Source organism: Amia ocellicauda, chromosome 17 (genome assembly GCF_036373705.1).
Source record: "Amia ocellicauda isolate fAmiCal2 chromosome 17, fAmiCal2.hap1, whole genome shotgun sequence".
In the NCBI taxonomy this organism is placed as follows: domain Eukaryota; kingdom Metazoa; phylum Chordata; class Actinopteri; order Amiiformes; family Amiidae; genus Amia; species Amia ocellicauda.
Window position 1 is genome coordinate 25,793,684 of NC_089866.1, and position 12,851 is coordinate 25,806,534.

The following is a 12,851-nucleotide window of genomic DNA, read 5'->3' on the forward strand; positions in this document are numbered from 1 at the left end:
AGGATGACAGGGTTTACATTTAAGCACATTCAGATTTTTTTTTTTTGACCAAACAGATCATGCTTGGTAAATTCTTTGCTTTGTACACAATGGAACTGTCCTAAGATGGTACAATTGCAGTCCTTAAGGAATGCTAAGAAAATGGGCAGGAATCTGTCACTGGCCTTAAATGAACCAGTATTAAATATATTAGCTGCTTTCCATTAAGATATAATTATTTTTTAAAACAATATCCATTTATCTTGTAACTATTTATTTTACAATTACATTTTTAACAGTTAAAATTCTAATTTATTTTAAAGATTGTTCCACCCCCATACATTAATGAACTACTGTCTTGGCTAAGGAGCAAGATGTCCTCAGATGACCCAGACTCTAGTGAGCTGGCTACTATTAGCTTTCTGAGTTCACCCTTCTTTTTGGTTTGGGCAGGTTTCATCCTAAACCATACTGCGCTTGCACTGTCATCCTTCTGTCCAGCCATCAGGCCACAGACCTTTACACTCCATTGTAAGGAGAGTCTGGCCCAGATTTACGACTGAACACTTCAGCACAAGAGAACAATTTGTCATTCGTTTTCCATTTCTGCTAGGACCAGAAGGGTAGTTGTAGGCAATGTTAAAACCATTAGATATGTTTCTGTAAAAAATTGATCTTCTGAAGCAAAACAAAGCAGCTGATGATGAAGTAATACACTATATCACATGCTTTTCTCAGAACACTTTCCAAACTGCTGTGAATAAACACACAGACAAAGTCCATGGGCTGTGAGGGGTTTCTATCAAAACCAGGCCACAAAGAAACTTGAACAACGAACACATCTTTAAAATAACACATCCGTAACAATCCAGAAAAAAAACTATATCATTTTTTAAATGAAGTGCACATGAACAGTCTGACTTTTTCATCTTTTTGTTTGTGTTCCACTATTTCAGAATCAAATCTTTTACAAGGTGAGAGGAAATACAATCTCTTCTTATACTTATCTTACCACATTGTAAGCATTTCCATCCAGAAAATTGACAGATATTCAGTAGAGTTAAAAGCTTTTGAAGGCCTTGAAAATGTATATACTTGGTTCCATTTATATACTGTAAATCATAAGGGGCATTTGTGCCTGCAAAAACTCATACGCTTCTGTTGCATGTATGAGCGTTCTAAAAGATGTATAATTTTCTGCCTCTTAATCTTAATATAAAGAATATTTATTTAAAAATCATCACATTGGAAACTTAAAAACTTGAACAGGAATGCTGGTAAGAACCAGCACAAACAAATAAGACTCTGTGGTGGAAAACGTTTCCAGTCTTGTCTGACGGGCTTAAATGAGGCACAGAGCTTAATGTAATAGCATTCCATTCCCTAAGGTGTAACAACAGGAACACGAAGTATCTTCAGAATTGTGAATTGTACGACGTACGTTAATGTGGCTTAGTAGTGCACACTGGGGGGAAAACCAAACAAACAAACAAACAAACACTTTATGCTGTTTTGGTAAATGAATGTGATGTTCTGCCATTTTTCTATGTACAATGGCACATGTATATTTTCATCTTTAAACATGTTGACATGATTTGATAATGTAATCTGTGCCATTCATTGGTGAAAGGGAAATGAAACTAATCAGACTTAAAAGGCAAGTACGGCTCAGTTTAGGTGTGCTTCACTGTTTAATCTATGTCTGTTTCGAGGGGCTTGATAGGTCAGTGTAACATCATGTATGTTTTTCCTTGCCCAGAAGTATGGAACAGGTTTGCACTTGGGTGAAAAGACCTAAACTGAGCGCACAGTCTCAGCCACTGTCCCACTGTGTGGACTAAACCCACTGATGTCACTGTTTTGAACCTGTCAAACCTCATAGTGCCTAATGTTTACATATGAGACCAATCATTGTCCCTGTGGATTAACATTGAATAAGCTTATCTCATTTATATTGTGAATATATATGAACAGTCCAAATCCTAGACTGTTATGAGAATCCTAAATAGAAGTTGCCTATACATTGTGTGTTGACGTGTTAAATTAAATTGAAAATGATTGTGAGCTTCATATATTAAGTGCCGGAATTTTCCAACATGTAAAATGTACTGTTTGTGTCTGTTGGGAAAGGTTTGTATTAATTGTTAAATGTCCTCCTAAACAGTGTACCCAAACTATGTATTATAGCCTAACTAAGCTACAGAAATTGTACTACATGTCTGGAATTGCCCAAGATTAATGTCTCTATTGAACTCAGTTTCAGTGTTACTGGCCTATGAACAGGAACCAGCAAACATGTAGCGATGTGACAGTGCTTTATTCATTGTTATTTAAGCTGGTGTACTCAATTAGGAATTTCACTTCTGTTATGATGACCATCAAATGCATCCCAAGAGATGGTGCTTTTCCCCATGTTCTTCCAGTCAACGCTGCCAGTATTTTGTGTTTTCCTTTGCCAGCATTATACCTCTGTTGGCAATTTGTTGTCTGAAAAGATCCAGCTACTTGTTATTGTCTGTGTTAAGGAGAAGCATGTCAATAGTTTGTTGATTTAAAAACGAATCAAGACAATTTAAACTATTAAAAGAAAAGGTTTAAAAAAACAGGAAATGTGCTCTGTACATTTTTTTAAATTTGATTTGATCCACTTTCCACTTCAATTTAATTAATTGAATCATTTGACTCTCTGTAGCACTGTTTTGGGTATGCCTGATCTAAATCCAGTCTATTGTGGGCATTTACATTAAACAAGTCAAGCTTGGACCGAGCACCTTCACACATTGAAGTCAATTATTTACTTAAAAAATAATGGTGTTTAATGGTGGAAAAGAAACAATTCTGTATAAGGTACGGGGGGGGGGGGGGGGGGGGGCTAAATTAAGCGAATTTCCTGTGTGCTAAGACTTTATTTAAAGCTGTGGAAACCTGCCAGATAACTGTTAGTTTGTGTTTATCCCTGATTCGTCACACTGGGTTTATAAAAGCCCTGGGTTTTTAAACAAAGCAGTTGTGCCTTCATCCTTCAGACTGTGATTCATGGATAATGTGAGCCAGTGAAGATCCAAAATCCTTGCAGATTGTCAGATACTTTGTTTTCCCTGTGAAATTAGCTTGGTTTTATTTGTTTGATTATTTATGTATTTATTCATTCATGCTGAGGTCATGGTTAATGACTTCATTTGACGTAAGAAAGCAAGTCATCAGTTTTGGTATAATCCGACCATTATCAGTGTATGTACATCCATTACTTTGCAGGTTATGGGTGCAAGATGCTCCTTGTTTCAAAATGCATTTAACACTTACAATTTGCCAGGATTATATAGTGAAATTGTCTATTATGTTAAATTACAAACAAACACCTACCCTAGGACCATGACAATCCTAGACATGGTGAAAACCTAGACAATCACCATGTCTGAGATCTCTTGCAACAGTGTCCGGCAACTTGCTAGCGCCACGTCACACTAGTCTTGCTGCTTTTGAAATCTGATCCCCCAAGTCTCTACTGTAAATTCCCAGCCAATCCAAAGATAATTAAATGTCAGCATGTTTCCTTTAGCACTATTCCTTAGAATCTCCCATCTCATCAACTGCAACCCTTACAGAAATGTTAAAAGCAGGCCTCAAAGCTGTTAACCACAAACTTTGACAATGTATTATAGCATATGCTCAAGGTGTCATATTATCCTGTTATTTATGTAATTATTATTTTCAGTTTGGCTAATTACACGATAAACAGTTCTTGATGTTTATCTTTAATGTAAAGTATTTATTATCTTTCGTACTTAGCACAGAAGCTACAGTATAATCGTAACGAATGCATGTAGTACATTATACACATTTGGAGGACTATCCATGCCAAAATTTAAAAAAAACTCACAGAGAAAAGAATACAATTAATCAATTAATGTTTAAATATATACACAAATATATAAATGTTGAAATCAATCAATCAATAAATACACGTTTATCTATTTCAACATTTTTTATTGATGTATTTATTCGTGTATTTATTTCAACATGTATTGAATTAAAGATTGATTTTCTGTGTATGTATTTTTAATTTTAATGGATAGTACTCCATAGACACCTACTGCTATCATGCGGCAGTAATTACGTTGATGTTTTTATAATTACGCCTCGCCTCCACCAAAAGACACAATACTGTATTGCTGATATTGAAACACATACATCAACGTTGTCCGAAAGAGACGATTATTGGGGTTAAGCAATCTGTGTGAGTAATAATGTCCCCTTCGTCTTGTGACATTTACTAAGACATGCAACTCCACAGAAAGCAAAGCCTCATCTGCAAGTTACTGGTCGCGTTCTTATATCGCAGATGTCCGCAGTTCTGCACAGATCTGCAGAATCCCACCGATTCCATTGGTGGAGCCGCGCAGAACCGCGCAGTGCGCACACAAGAGCGGAAATCTGCGCTACACGAACGTGAGCACTATAACAACCGAAGAGCCCGGAACTACAGTCCCTTGCATGTAGGGACCGTCGTCAAATCATAATCGTAATAATAATCCAGATCCTCCATCTGCTTTAACTATTAATTATACTACTACTACGATTACTACTTATAATCATAATACTAATAAACTAATTCAGCTCTAATTTGGCATTTGCGTGAGTACTTTGATGCGAAGGTCACATTTTTAACAGAGCATTTGTGGACGGCCCCTTCGTTCAACAGCGTGGAGATTGGCGGTGGCAGCGCCGGGGGTTGTAGTGATTAAGTGGAGTCCTAGGGGTCAAGGTGTTATCGGAGATTTGACATGGACTCGATCAAGGAGCAACCGACCAAAGAGCTCGACATTTACCGAGATACATGGGTCCGCTTTTTAGGTAAGCTCGGCGAACGGCAGAAGCGCTTGATTAATAACCCTGGATGGGTCAATTGTAGGGAGTTACCGACGGCCAGCGATAACTATAACCTGGTCGCGTATATGTAGATGTCCGCAGTTCTGCGCGGATCTGCGCTGCTCTACCGAGGGCTGTACATCTGCGCAGAACTGCGGAAATCTGCGCTACACGAACGCGACCCCTGAGCTCATGAATCAATTAAGTACGACGAAATGCGTCGAAATGCGAATTGCGGTCAGCATTTCATCCCACGTAAATAAACAAAAACACTGTAAATAAATCTATTAGTATATCTGAGTTATTTTCGATTCCATACAAACCACCCCAATAAAGTAGTGTGAATTATACATATTACTTCCACGGCGTTTCCAGAACGGTTCTGCAGCTGTAACTATGGACGGTTATCTGGATATATACCCTGCTTGTACAGAATAACTATACAAAAACCCAGAGCACCTAAAACCGCGTTGATATTGCTATTATTTTTGTATTGACACACACCAAAACGTAAGCTACAGTCAGTTTATGCTGTGCTAAAACAAATGTCAAATGTATGCAGCCGTGTAAGAGACTCTTATTACTCCAGCAAAGTTACAGAAACAGAACATCTGTTTCTCTTTGAGAGCAATAATGGAGATCTCTGACTCATTTCATGTTGATCAGACGTGGAATTGCCTTGGGCTGAATACAGCTACCATTAACTGCAGATATACTCAAGCAGGAAACCCACCAGTTTCCTATGTGAGTCCACAGGTAGCACACCTTCAATATTTTACGCGCACAGTGTTGAAATAATATAGTCTTATCTGCTCAATTAAATACTGGGGTGGAGTTTGCAAATTGGCATTACACTGTAAGTAGTGTACACTGCATTTGTGAAAAGGTGAAAAGCCAAGGGAATGTTATTAGTAGTGTGGGCTGTCCTTTCAAGTCACCAATAGAGGATTCCTGTTTAAAATACTTTCCCTTGTGAAAGAGATAGTGAATACAGCTCTTTCATAAACGGAGATCCGGTTAACAAAGGGTAAATTGACCTTCGCTGAAATGGCTCAAGGGCAAAGACTGCAGGCATCCATTCATTTTGCAAATGTGTTTAAGACCATAAGTTCAAGGACAAGCCAGGGAATTATACTGTGGCCAATGGAGTCCGAGGAATGAGTACCTTCCCTGACCCCCTGTGTAAAATCGTTATTAATTGCCATTCATTTAAAAAGATTTTGAATTGCCTTGGGTGACTTTGAAAATCTGTCTGTTTATCTATCTCTAACTGCACACTTGAGAGCATATGTGACTGTGTGTGTTAAACGGGAACCTGCGCTACAAAAAAAAAAAAAAACAATTTGAAGTCCTCTGCATTAGTTTCCTTTTCACTGACTGAGCACTTTGCCTCTCAGTTGTGTGAAGGCTTTACCTTGACTCTTGGATGCTTTAGTCTTACAGAATGCAGATCTGGATTTACTTAATTGGCCGAATATGACTCGGAGTTACAAACTGCTTGATATTAACTAATACAGTAAGTATACATTTGAGGGGGCCCTGCTGCTCTATACAAATACAGTGCCTTTTGTGATGGTAGTTTAAGGGTTGCAAAACAGTTAACTTACCTATAGAAAGTCTGCACCTCCTTGAAATGTTTTCACATTTTGTTATATCAGTTCCTCAGAATGTCTTGCATTTAAATGAGACTTTTGACACTTCTCTATCTACAGACTATACTGCACATTGTTAAGGGGAATAAAGATTTAATTGTGAAATATATGTATTTATTAAAAATACAAAACTGAAATATCATAATTGAAGTCTCCACCCCCCTGAGTTAATACTTGGTGGAAGCACCTTTGGCATCAGTTACAGCTGTGAGTCTGTTGGGATAGGTCTCTACCAAATTTGCACACCCAGATTTGGCCATTTCTTACCATTCTTCTTTACAAAACTGTTCAAGCTATGTGAAGTTCCTTGAGGAGCATTGATGGATTGGACAGCAATCTTCAAGTCATGCCACAAATTTCTGATTTGGACTTGCATCACAGTTTCCATTTTCTTACAGAGGGCAGCAGGTTTTCCTCAAGGACTTTTCTGTGCTTTGCTCAATTCAGTTCCCTTCTATCCTAAAGTGCCCCAGTCCCTGCTGATGAGAAACATCCCCATAACATACATACTGTTCCTTATAGTTCCTTGCTCTGTATTGGGCTTGTGCTAAACATAATGCTTTGCTTTTAGGCCACAAAGTTCCATTTCAGTTTCATCAGACCATAAAACACATTGCCACATGGCTACATAATCTCCTAAGTGTTTTTTTTTTTAATACTTAAAATGGGAATTAAGATGGGCTTTCTTGAGTACCATACAGGTCAGATTTGTGGAGTCCTTTTGGATATTATTGTCACATGCACACTTTGACCAGTCTTGGCCATGTTGTCATGTTGTTAGTTGTCATTGGCCTCTTGGTAGATTCTCTGATCAGTCTCCTTCTTGCTTGGTCAGTTTGGAAGGACAACCTGATATTGGCAGGTTCTTGGTGGTGCCATACACTTTCTTAATAATCGTCTTGACTGGGCTCCAATGTATATTCAAGGCCTTTAATATTTTTTATACCCATCCCCTGATCAGTTCAAGAACTGCTGAATTCATCCTGATATCATATGAATCACTACAATTTAAAAACGATAATTGAAGGCGATTGCTTACACCTGAGCTAATTTAGAGTTGCTATTACATGGGGTGTGTACACTTATCCAGCTAAGCTATTTTAGTTTTTAATTTTAATTAATTTCTCACACGTTTCTAGAATATTATTTTTACTTGTAAGTTGTGTGTAGATAAATGAAAATAAGTAAAATATAGGCTATATTTCTCATTTGTTGCATTATAGCCTAGAATTCAAAAGTTGAAAAAATGTAAGGGGGTCTAGACTTTCTATAGGCACTGTATATATTCACTCCCAATATGTTGTATTTTCTGCGCAATATTTTAACTTGCTTCAGCCAGTTTCGCTTTTAATTTCGTAAGTGTGCTTTTCGTACCAGCCTTACTCAGAGGTTGTGGCTCCTCGTGTTGTAAGATGTGCCCTGTAGAGTTTCCTGTTTGGTGCACATTTGCAAGTTTTTTGCAAAGGAAGTAGGCTACAGTGTTGCTGGGTTTGAGGTGTTTTGGAGTTTCCAGTTTTGGAGCAGCGTTTCAAGATTGAAGGCCGACTTTTACAAGTTACTCTGGAAAGTAACTTCATGGTATTTTGAATACTTTGGAACTTATGGTGTTGAGATCCTTGCTGTTACAAACCAGCCACTTGAAATGTTTTGAATTCCCCCTCCCTATTATGTCTGGTTTACTGCTGATCTGAAGTTATACTAAAGGACAACTCTCCCAAGATTCAACTTTCCTTCTTCATTGTGTTTATTAAATTTTAACCAGTGGTAGTGTTTGTTTTTAACTTAATAGTGATAGTTCAGATCCACTGATATTGGATCCACAAACCCCTTGTTTGACCCTAAACCACTGCTTATGTCCTCTAAAGCTCAGTCGTATTAAACCCCAAGCACAGATTGCTGTTCTAATATCTGCTCATTAGATGGCAGTAGAAGCCAATAACTCATTATGTTACTACTTTGATCAAATGTAGGTAACTGTTTGCAAGTCAGGTTGTGTGGTAAGGTGGCCTGTTTAAAACCTATGACATATTATCATCAGTGCAGAGTGTAGTAGACATTATTTAAAATGCTCTAGATCAACATTTGTTAAGGCTATGCTTAGACTTCAGTCGGTGCTGTTTTGTGTCATTTAGGGGAACCGAAAGGAAATATAGCTGAATCATTTCCGCCCTATTTCCTGATCTTTCGTTGCCATAGTCCCTTAACATTTTTGTTCTCTGATCCCAGCCAGTGCATACAACTTCCAGAGGATGTTACCAGCCATTTTACAGCTCACCATTCAATTTGAGGCACATCATCGCTGTGGTTTCTTGCAGGATACGCCAATGAGGTGGGGGAGGCCTTTCGTGCCCTGGTGCCCATGGGCATGGTGTGGGCCAGTTATGCCATTGCCACAGCCTATGTGACAGCCGACGCAGTGGATAAAGGGAAGAAAGCAGCGAAGGTGAGTGCTCCTCAAGCCCAAACCGTCTTAAACAGAGTGTGCAGACCGAACCACTCCGCTCGAATGACGTTTGCATGATCAGCAGGTTCAGGTTAATACTGGTTTTAATTTGGCTTTGCACAATAAATATACAAGGAAGGGGGTGGCTGTATTAGACGGCACCAGAGCTGGGGTAAGCTTCCTAAAAATGTGCTGGTTAGACTGTGCTCACGTTTCAGCAGAATGTGAGGTTGTAATGCTGAATCAGCTTTTGAACAAACGGTTGCGTGACTTTGATGATGAATGTCATCAGCTGTCTTAACTGACATTCTAGACACTTACGCAGACGATTTGCTTGTAGCACCTAAAGGACTGAAATGAGTGAACCACGGTAAAAGCAATGTGTCACAAGCTTAATTGCTTAATTGGCTTCCTCCTTTCTGTGACAGGAGCACGGTGGGAACCCAGGGAAGAACACCAGGGTGGCGGTGGCAGTGGTGGACACCTTTGTGTGGCAGGCCCTGGCTTCTGTCACCATTCCTGGCTTCACCATCAACCGTGTGTGTGCCGCCTCGCTCTACCTACTGGGCCGCACCACCCGCTGGCCACTTCCTGTCCGCAAGTGGACCACAACAGCCATCGGGCTCTCCACAATCCCCTTCATCATCACCCCCATCGACAGGTGAGCAGTCAACTCTGCCATCTGCCTGCAGACTGGTGTTAGAACTGTAGGACTGAGAGTAGGGCTGGGCGATCCATCCATCCATTTTTGAAACCACTTATCCATGTGGGTTGCGGGGGCTGGGCGATATGACCTAAAAATTATATCTCAGTATTTTTAGAAGTGTGGGAGATACACAATATACAGCTCGATATTTCTTGTGTAATCATTAAATATGCAATACGAACGAACACTTCTACTTGCCAGGCTGTCATGCTAAATATGTTTTTGTTTTACCTGACTTTAAATGAGTACATTAAATACATTAAAAAATGCCTCTAGTATTCCTGTAAAAAGAATGCGCAAAATTACAAATACTTGCTGTCAAACTACATTGACAAAAAAAAATTGGAATACACACAAGCCTGCGGAATAGACTTCATGAAGCCTGCAGAAAATGTTAAGTTATATATATACACACACACATACATATTGTATTATTTACTGTCACATAACAACACAAGTAATAGTAATCACGCAACACATGTGCTGTAAAATAGTATAGATTCTGAAAGATTTACCACATCCAGGTTTATACAGTGCATTTAATATCTGTCTTTGCTAGACAGGTAAAAGAAAATCAAACATTCTACATTTTAAAAATTGCTTTCCAATTCATAATAATGCAAACAAACTTTATATTATATAACCACAATCTGTATTTGCTTCTGTTTTTAATGCATAATGCAAACATTTAATTAAAACTAGGTAACTTTATTATTTTGTTCATTCGCTTCCATTGCTTTAAAAAAAATATAGCGAGTTAATATAGCAAGTGTAACATTCAAGATAATTCCACAAACCCTTCTCATTGTAAAAATAACATGCTACTTTATAAGCAGTTGCATCCCCTGATTAACAACCTCAAAACTACAAATTATTAGATAGTAACACATTACTGAGACACATTTGCTCCCTCTTCGTTTCCTCTCCTGCCTTACTTTTATAAATGAAGAGGACGATTGGCTGCATAAATAATTACTGACAAGTGTCTTCTGCAGGTGATTGGCCACATCCAAAAGAAAAAGATTACAGGCATTTCCTGCAAAGTGATTGGCTGCATAAAAAATGATTGACTGTTACTCCTCCCATATCCCATGGTCTCCAGGTCTGCAGCTATACTTGCATAAAAACGACAAACTTGATACCCGCGATACAAGTAGTTTGCATTTCAAACAAAATAATATATCGTTTATATCCCAAAAACGCAGTATATTGCCAGACCTGAGAGACTTGTATATTTGCTGAAACAGAAAGTCATGTTCTGCATTGAGACACAGAGAGACAGCCCCAGTGTTTAAAGCTGGGGAGGATTATTGTAAAGGTACGAATGTCTTCTGCAACAGGTCAGTGGACTACCTCCTGGACTCCAGCCTCCGCAGGGTGTACGGCGGGGGAGAGAAGCATGATCCCTAGTGGTCACGCTGGAGACACCCCACGTCCACAGGGGGGCCAGAGACCGAGACAGTCTGGACCATCACCTTCCCGGCACAAGGGGGGTGTTACTGTGAATCACAGAGAAGCACAGGGAACTGAGTGTCAGTGTGTCTTTGTGTTTGTCTATTGTTCAGACAATCCCCCTTAATTTAAGCAATTCATTCAGTTGGTGCGGGTAAAAAAAATCAATAAAACGTGTACTCCAGCTCAGAGGTTCTCAACCCTGGTCCTCGAGGACCCCCTACCCTGCTGTTTTCTGTTCCAACCGAGTTCTCAATTACTTAATTGAACCTTAATTGAACTAATAATTTCCTAAATCAGAAATCTTATAATTATTTTAAACCTTAGGGGTTTAATGTTGAGTTTAAAATTGTATAAGGAACTTATCTTATTTAGGAAACAACATTTTTTCAGTTACACAATTTAAAAAGTAAAATGTAAGCACATTATTTCAATTAAGGGTGCAATTAAGTAATTGAGAACTCAGTTGGAACAAAAACAACAGGGTAGGGGACCATGGTTGAGGACCATTGCTCTAGATTATTTTAAATAGATCTGTTTAATCCAGAGATCTATCCTTCTTAATGTTTGTGTTTCTTACAGCTCAGTTTGTCATTTTAACAAATTGTGTTCTGATTGACTGCATAGTATAAATAATACATGAGAGGTTTTGAACAGTGTAAAAAATATATTGAGTAAATCAGAGAATTTATAGGAGTGTGTAACTGTGTGAAATCTTATGTTCATTCTGTACAGTTCTGTAATTTGGGTTTATGCTGTACTAAACTGTGATTCTCATCAGTATATTTACAGGACTGTGCATTTGAAAGCCATATTACTGTGTGAGCCTTGACCTATTAACACCATGCTCTCCTTATGGACTTGGTTAATAGCAATATACTATGCATTGGGAAAAAAGGGACCATGTGATTTTCAATGGCTGTTAATGTTCAAACTTTAGCACTGTTTAATAGAACTTAGTTATGGTATTATATTCACTGTGAAACTTGAGCTCCCTGCCAAATGTTACCAAACAATCCTCAGCATAGGTCCTGCAGGTATTCTATAGATTACAGTATTTACATGTAGTCATACTGGTTTAAATGTACTTAAGTTAATCAGGGTATTTTGCCAAGGTTTTTGCTGCAGTGCAATATTTGCATCACCTAATCTACAGCTACAGCTATTCTTCCATAACTATGGTTAATTGAAATAAGTTAAATTCCTCTTTTTGTTTGCAACTCATTCTAGATGTAACCCTTACAATCTTTGCAATTTCCTTCCAGAAATTCAGGGAACAGTTATTTAAAAGACCTCTGAAGACCACCCTGTCACTGATGCTTTAGGGGAAAAAAAAAAAGTTGAAATCTGTAACCAGACTTGTAAGCCTACCTTCCACAATTTGTCTGCAATTTAGCCATTGTTTCATCAATGTGTTTGTGCACCATCATATACAGACACTATGCAAGTTGACCATTTTGTTTAGTACTTACCAATTGTCACAAAAAAAAAAAAGTTTAGGATCCAGGTTCAAGCAGTAGTCTGGTTTTGAAGTCCTGCTGCATTTTAAAAAGTAGTTTAACATTGTTAGAGGGCAGGTTTTGCTTTAATGTGGCTTAGACTGAAAAGGGATGCAACATCTCCCTCCATAGTGGAGGAATTCAGTGCAGTGGATGTTATAGATTACTGTAACAAGCTACCACCAGCCTGAAATTGGTGGTTAACCAATTTGAAATATGTATGTCAGCAATTAAAGACTCTTAAACTGTAA

At 38.4% G+C, this 12,851-nt stretch overlaps 1 protein-coding gene across 1 annotated transcript; it reads left to right on the forward strand.

Moving 5' to 3' along the window:
• The first annotated feature begins 4,665 nt into the window (after positions 1-4,665).
• mtfp1 (mitochondrial fission process 1) lies at positions 4,666-12,851 on the forward strand. The gene is made up of 4 exons (XM_066689399.1): positions 4,666-4,833; positions 8,816-8,943; positions 9,372-9,604; positions 10,990-12,851. The coding sequence occupies exons 1-4, from the start codon at positions 4,764-4,766 to the stop codon at positions 11,057-11,059; spliced, it is 501 nt and encodes a 166-aa protein (XP_066545496.1). The 5' UTR covers positions 4,666-4,763; the 3' UTR covers positions 11,060-12,851.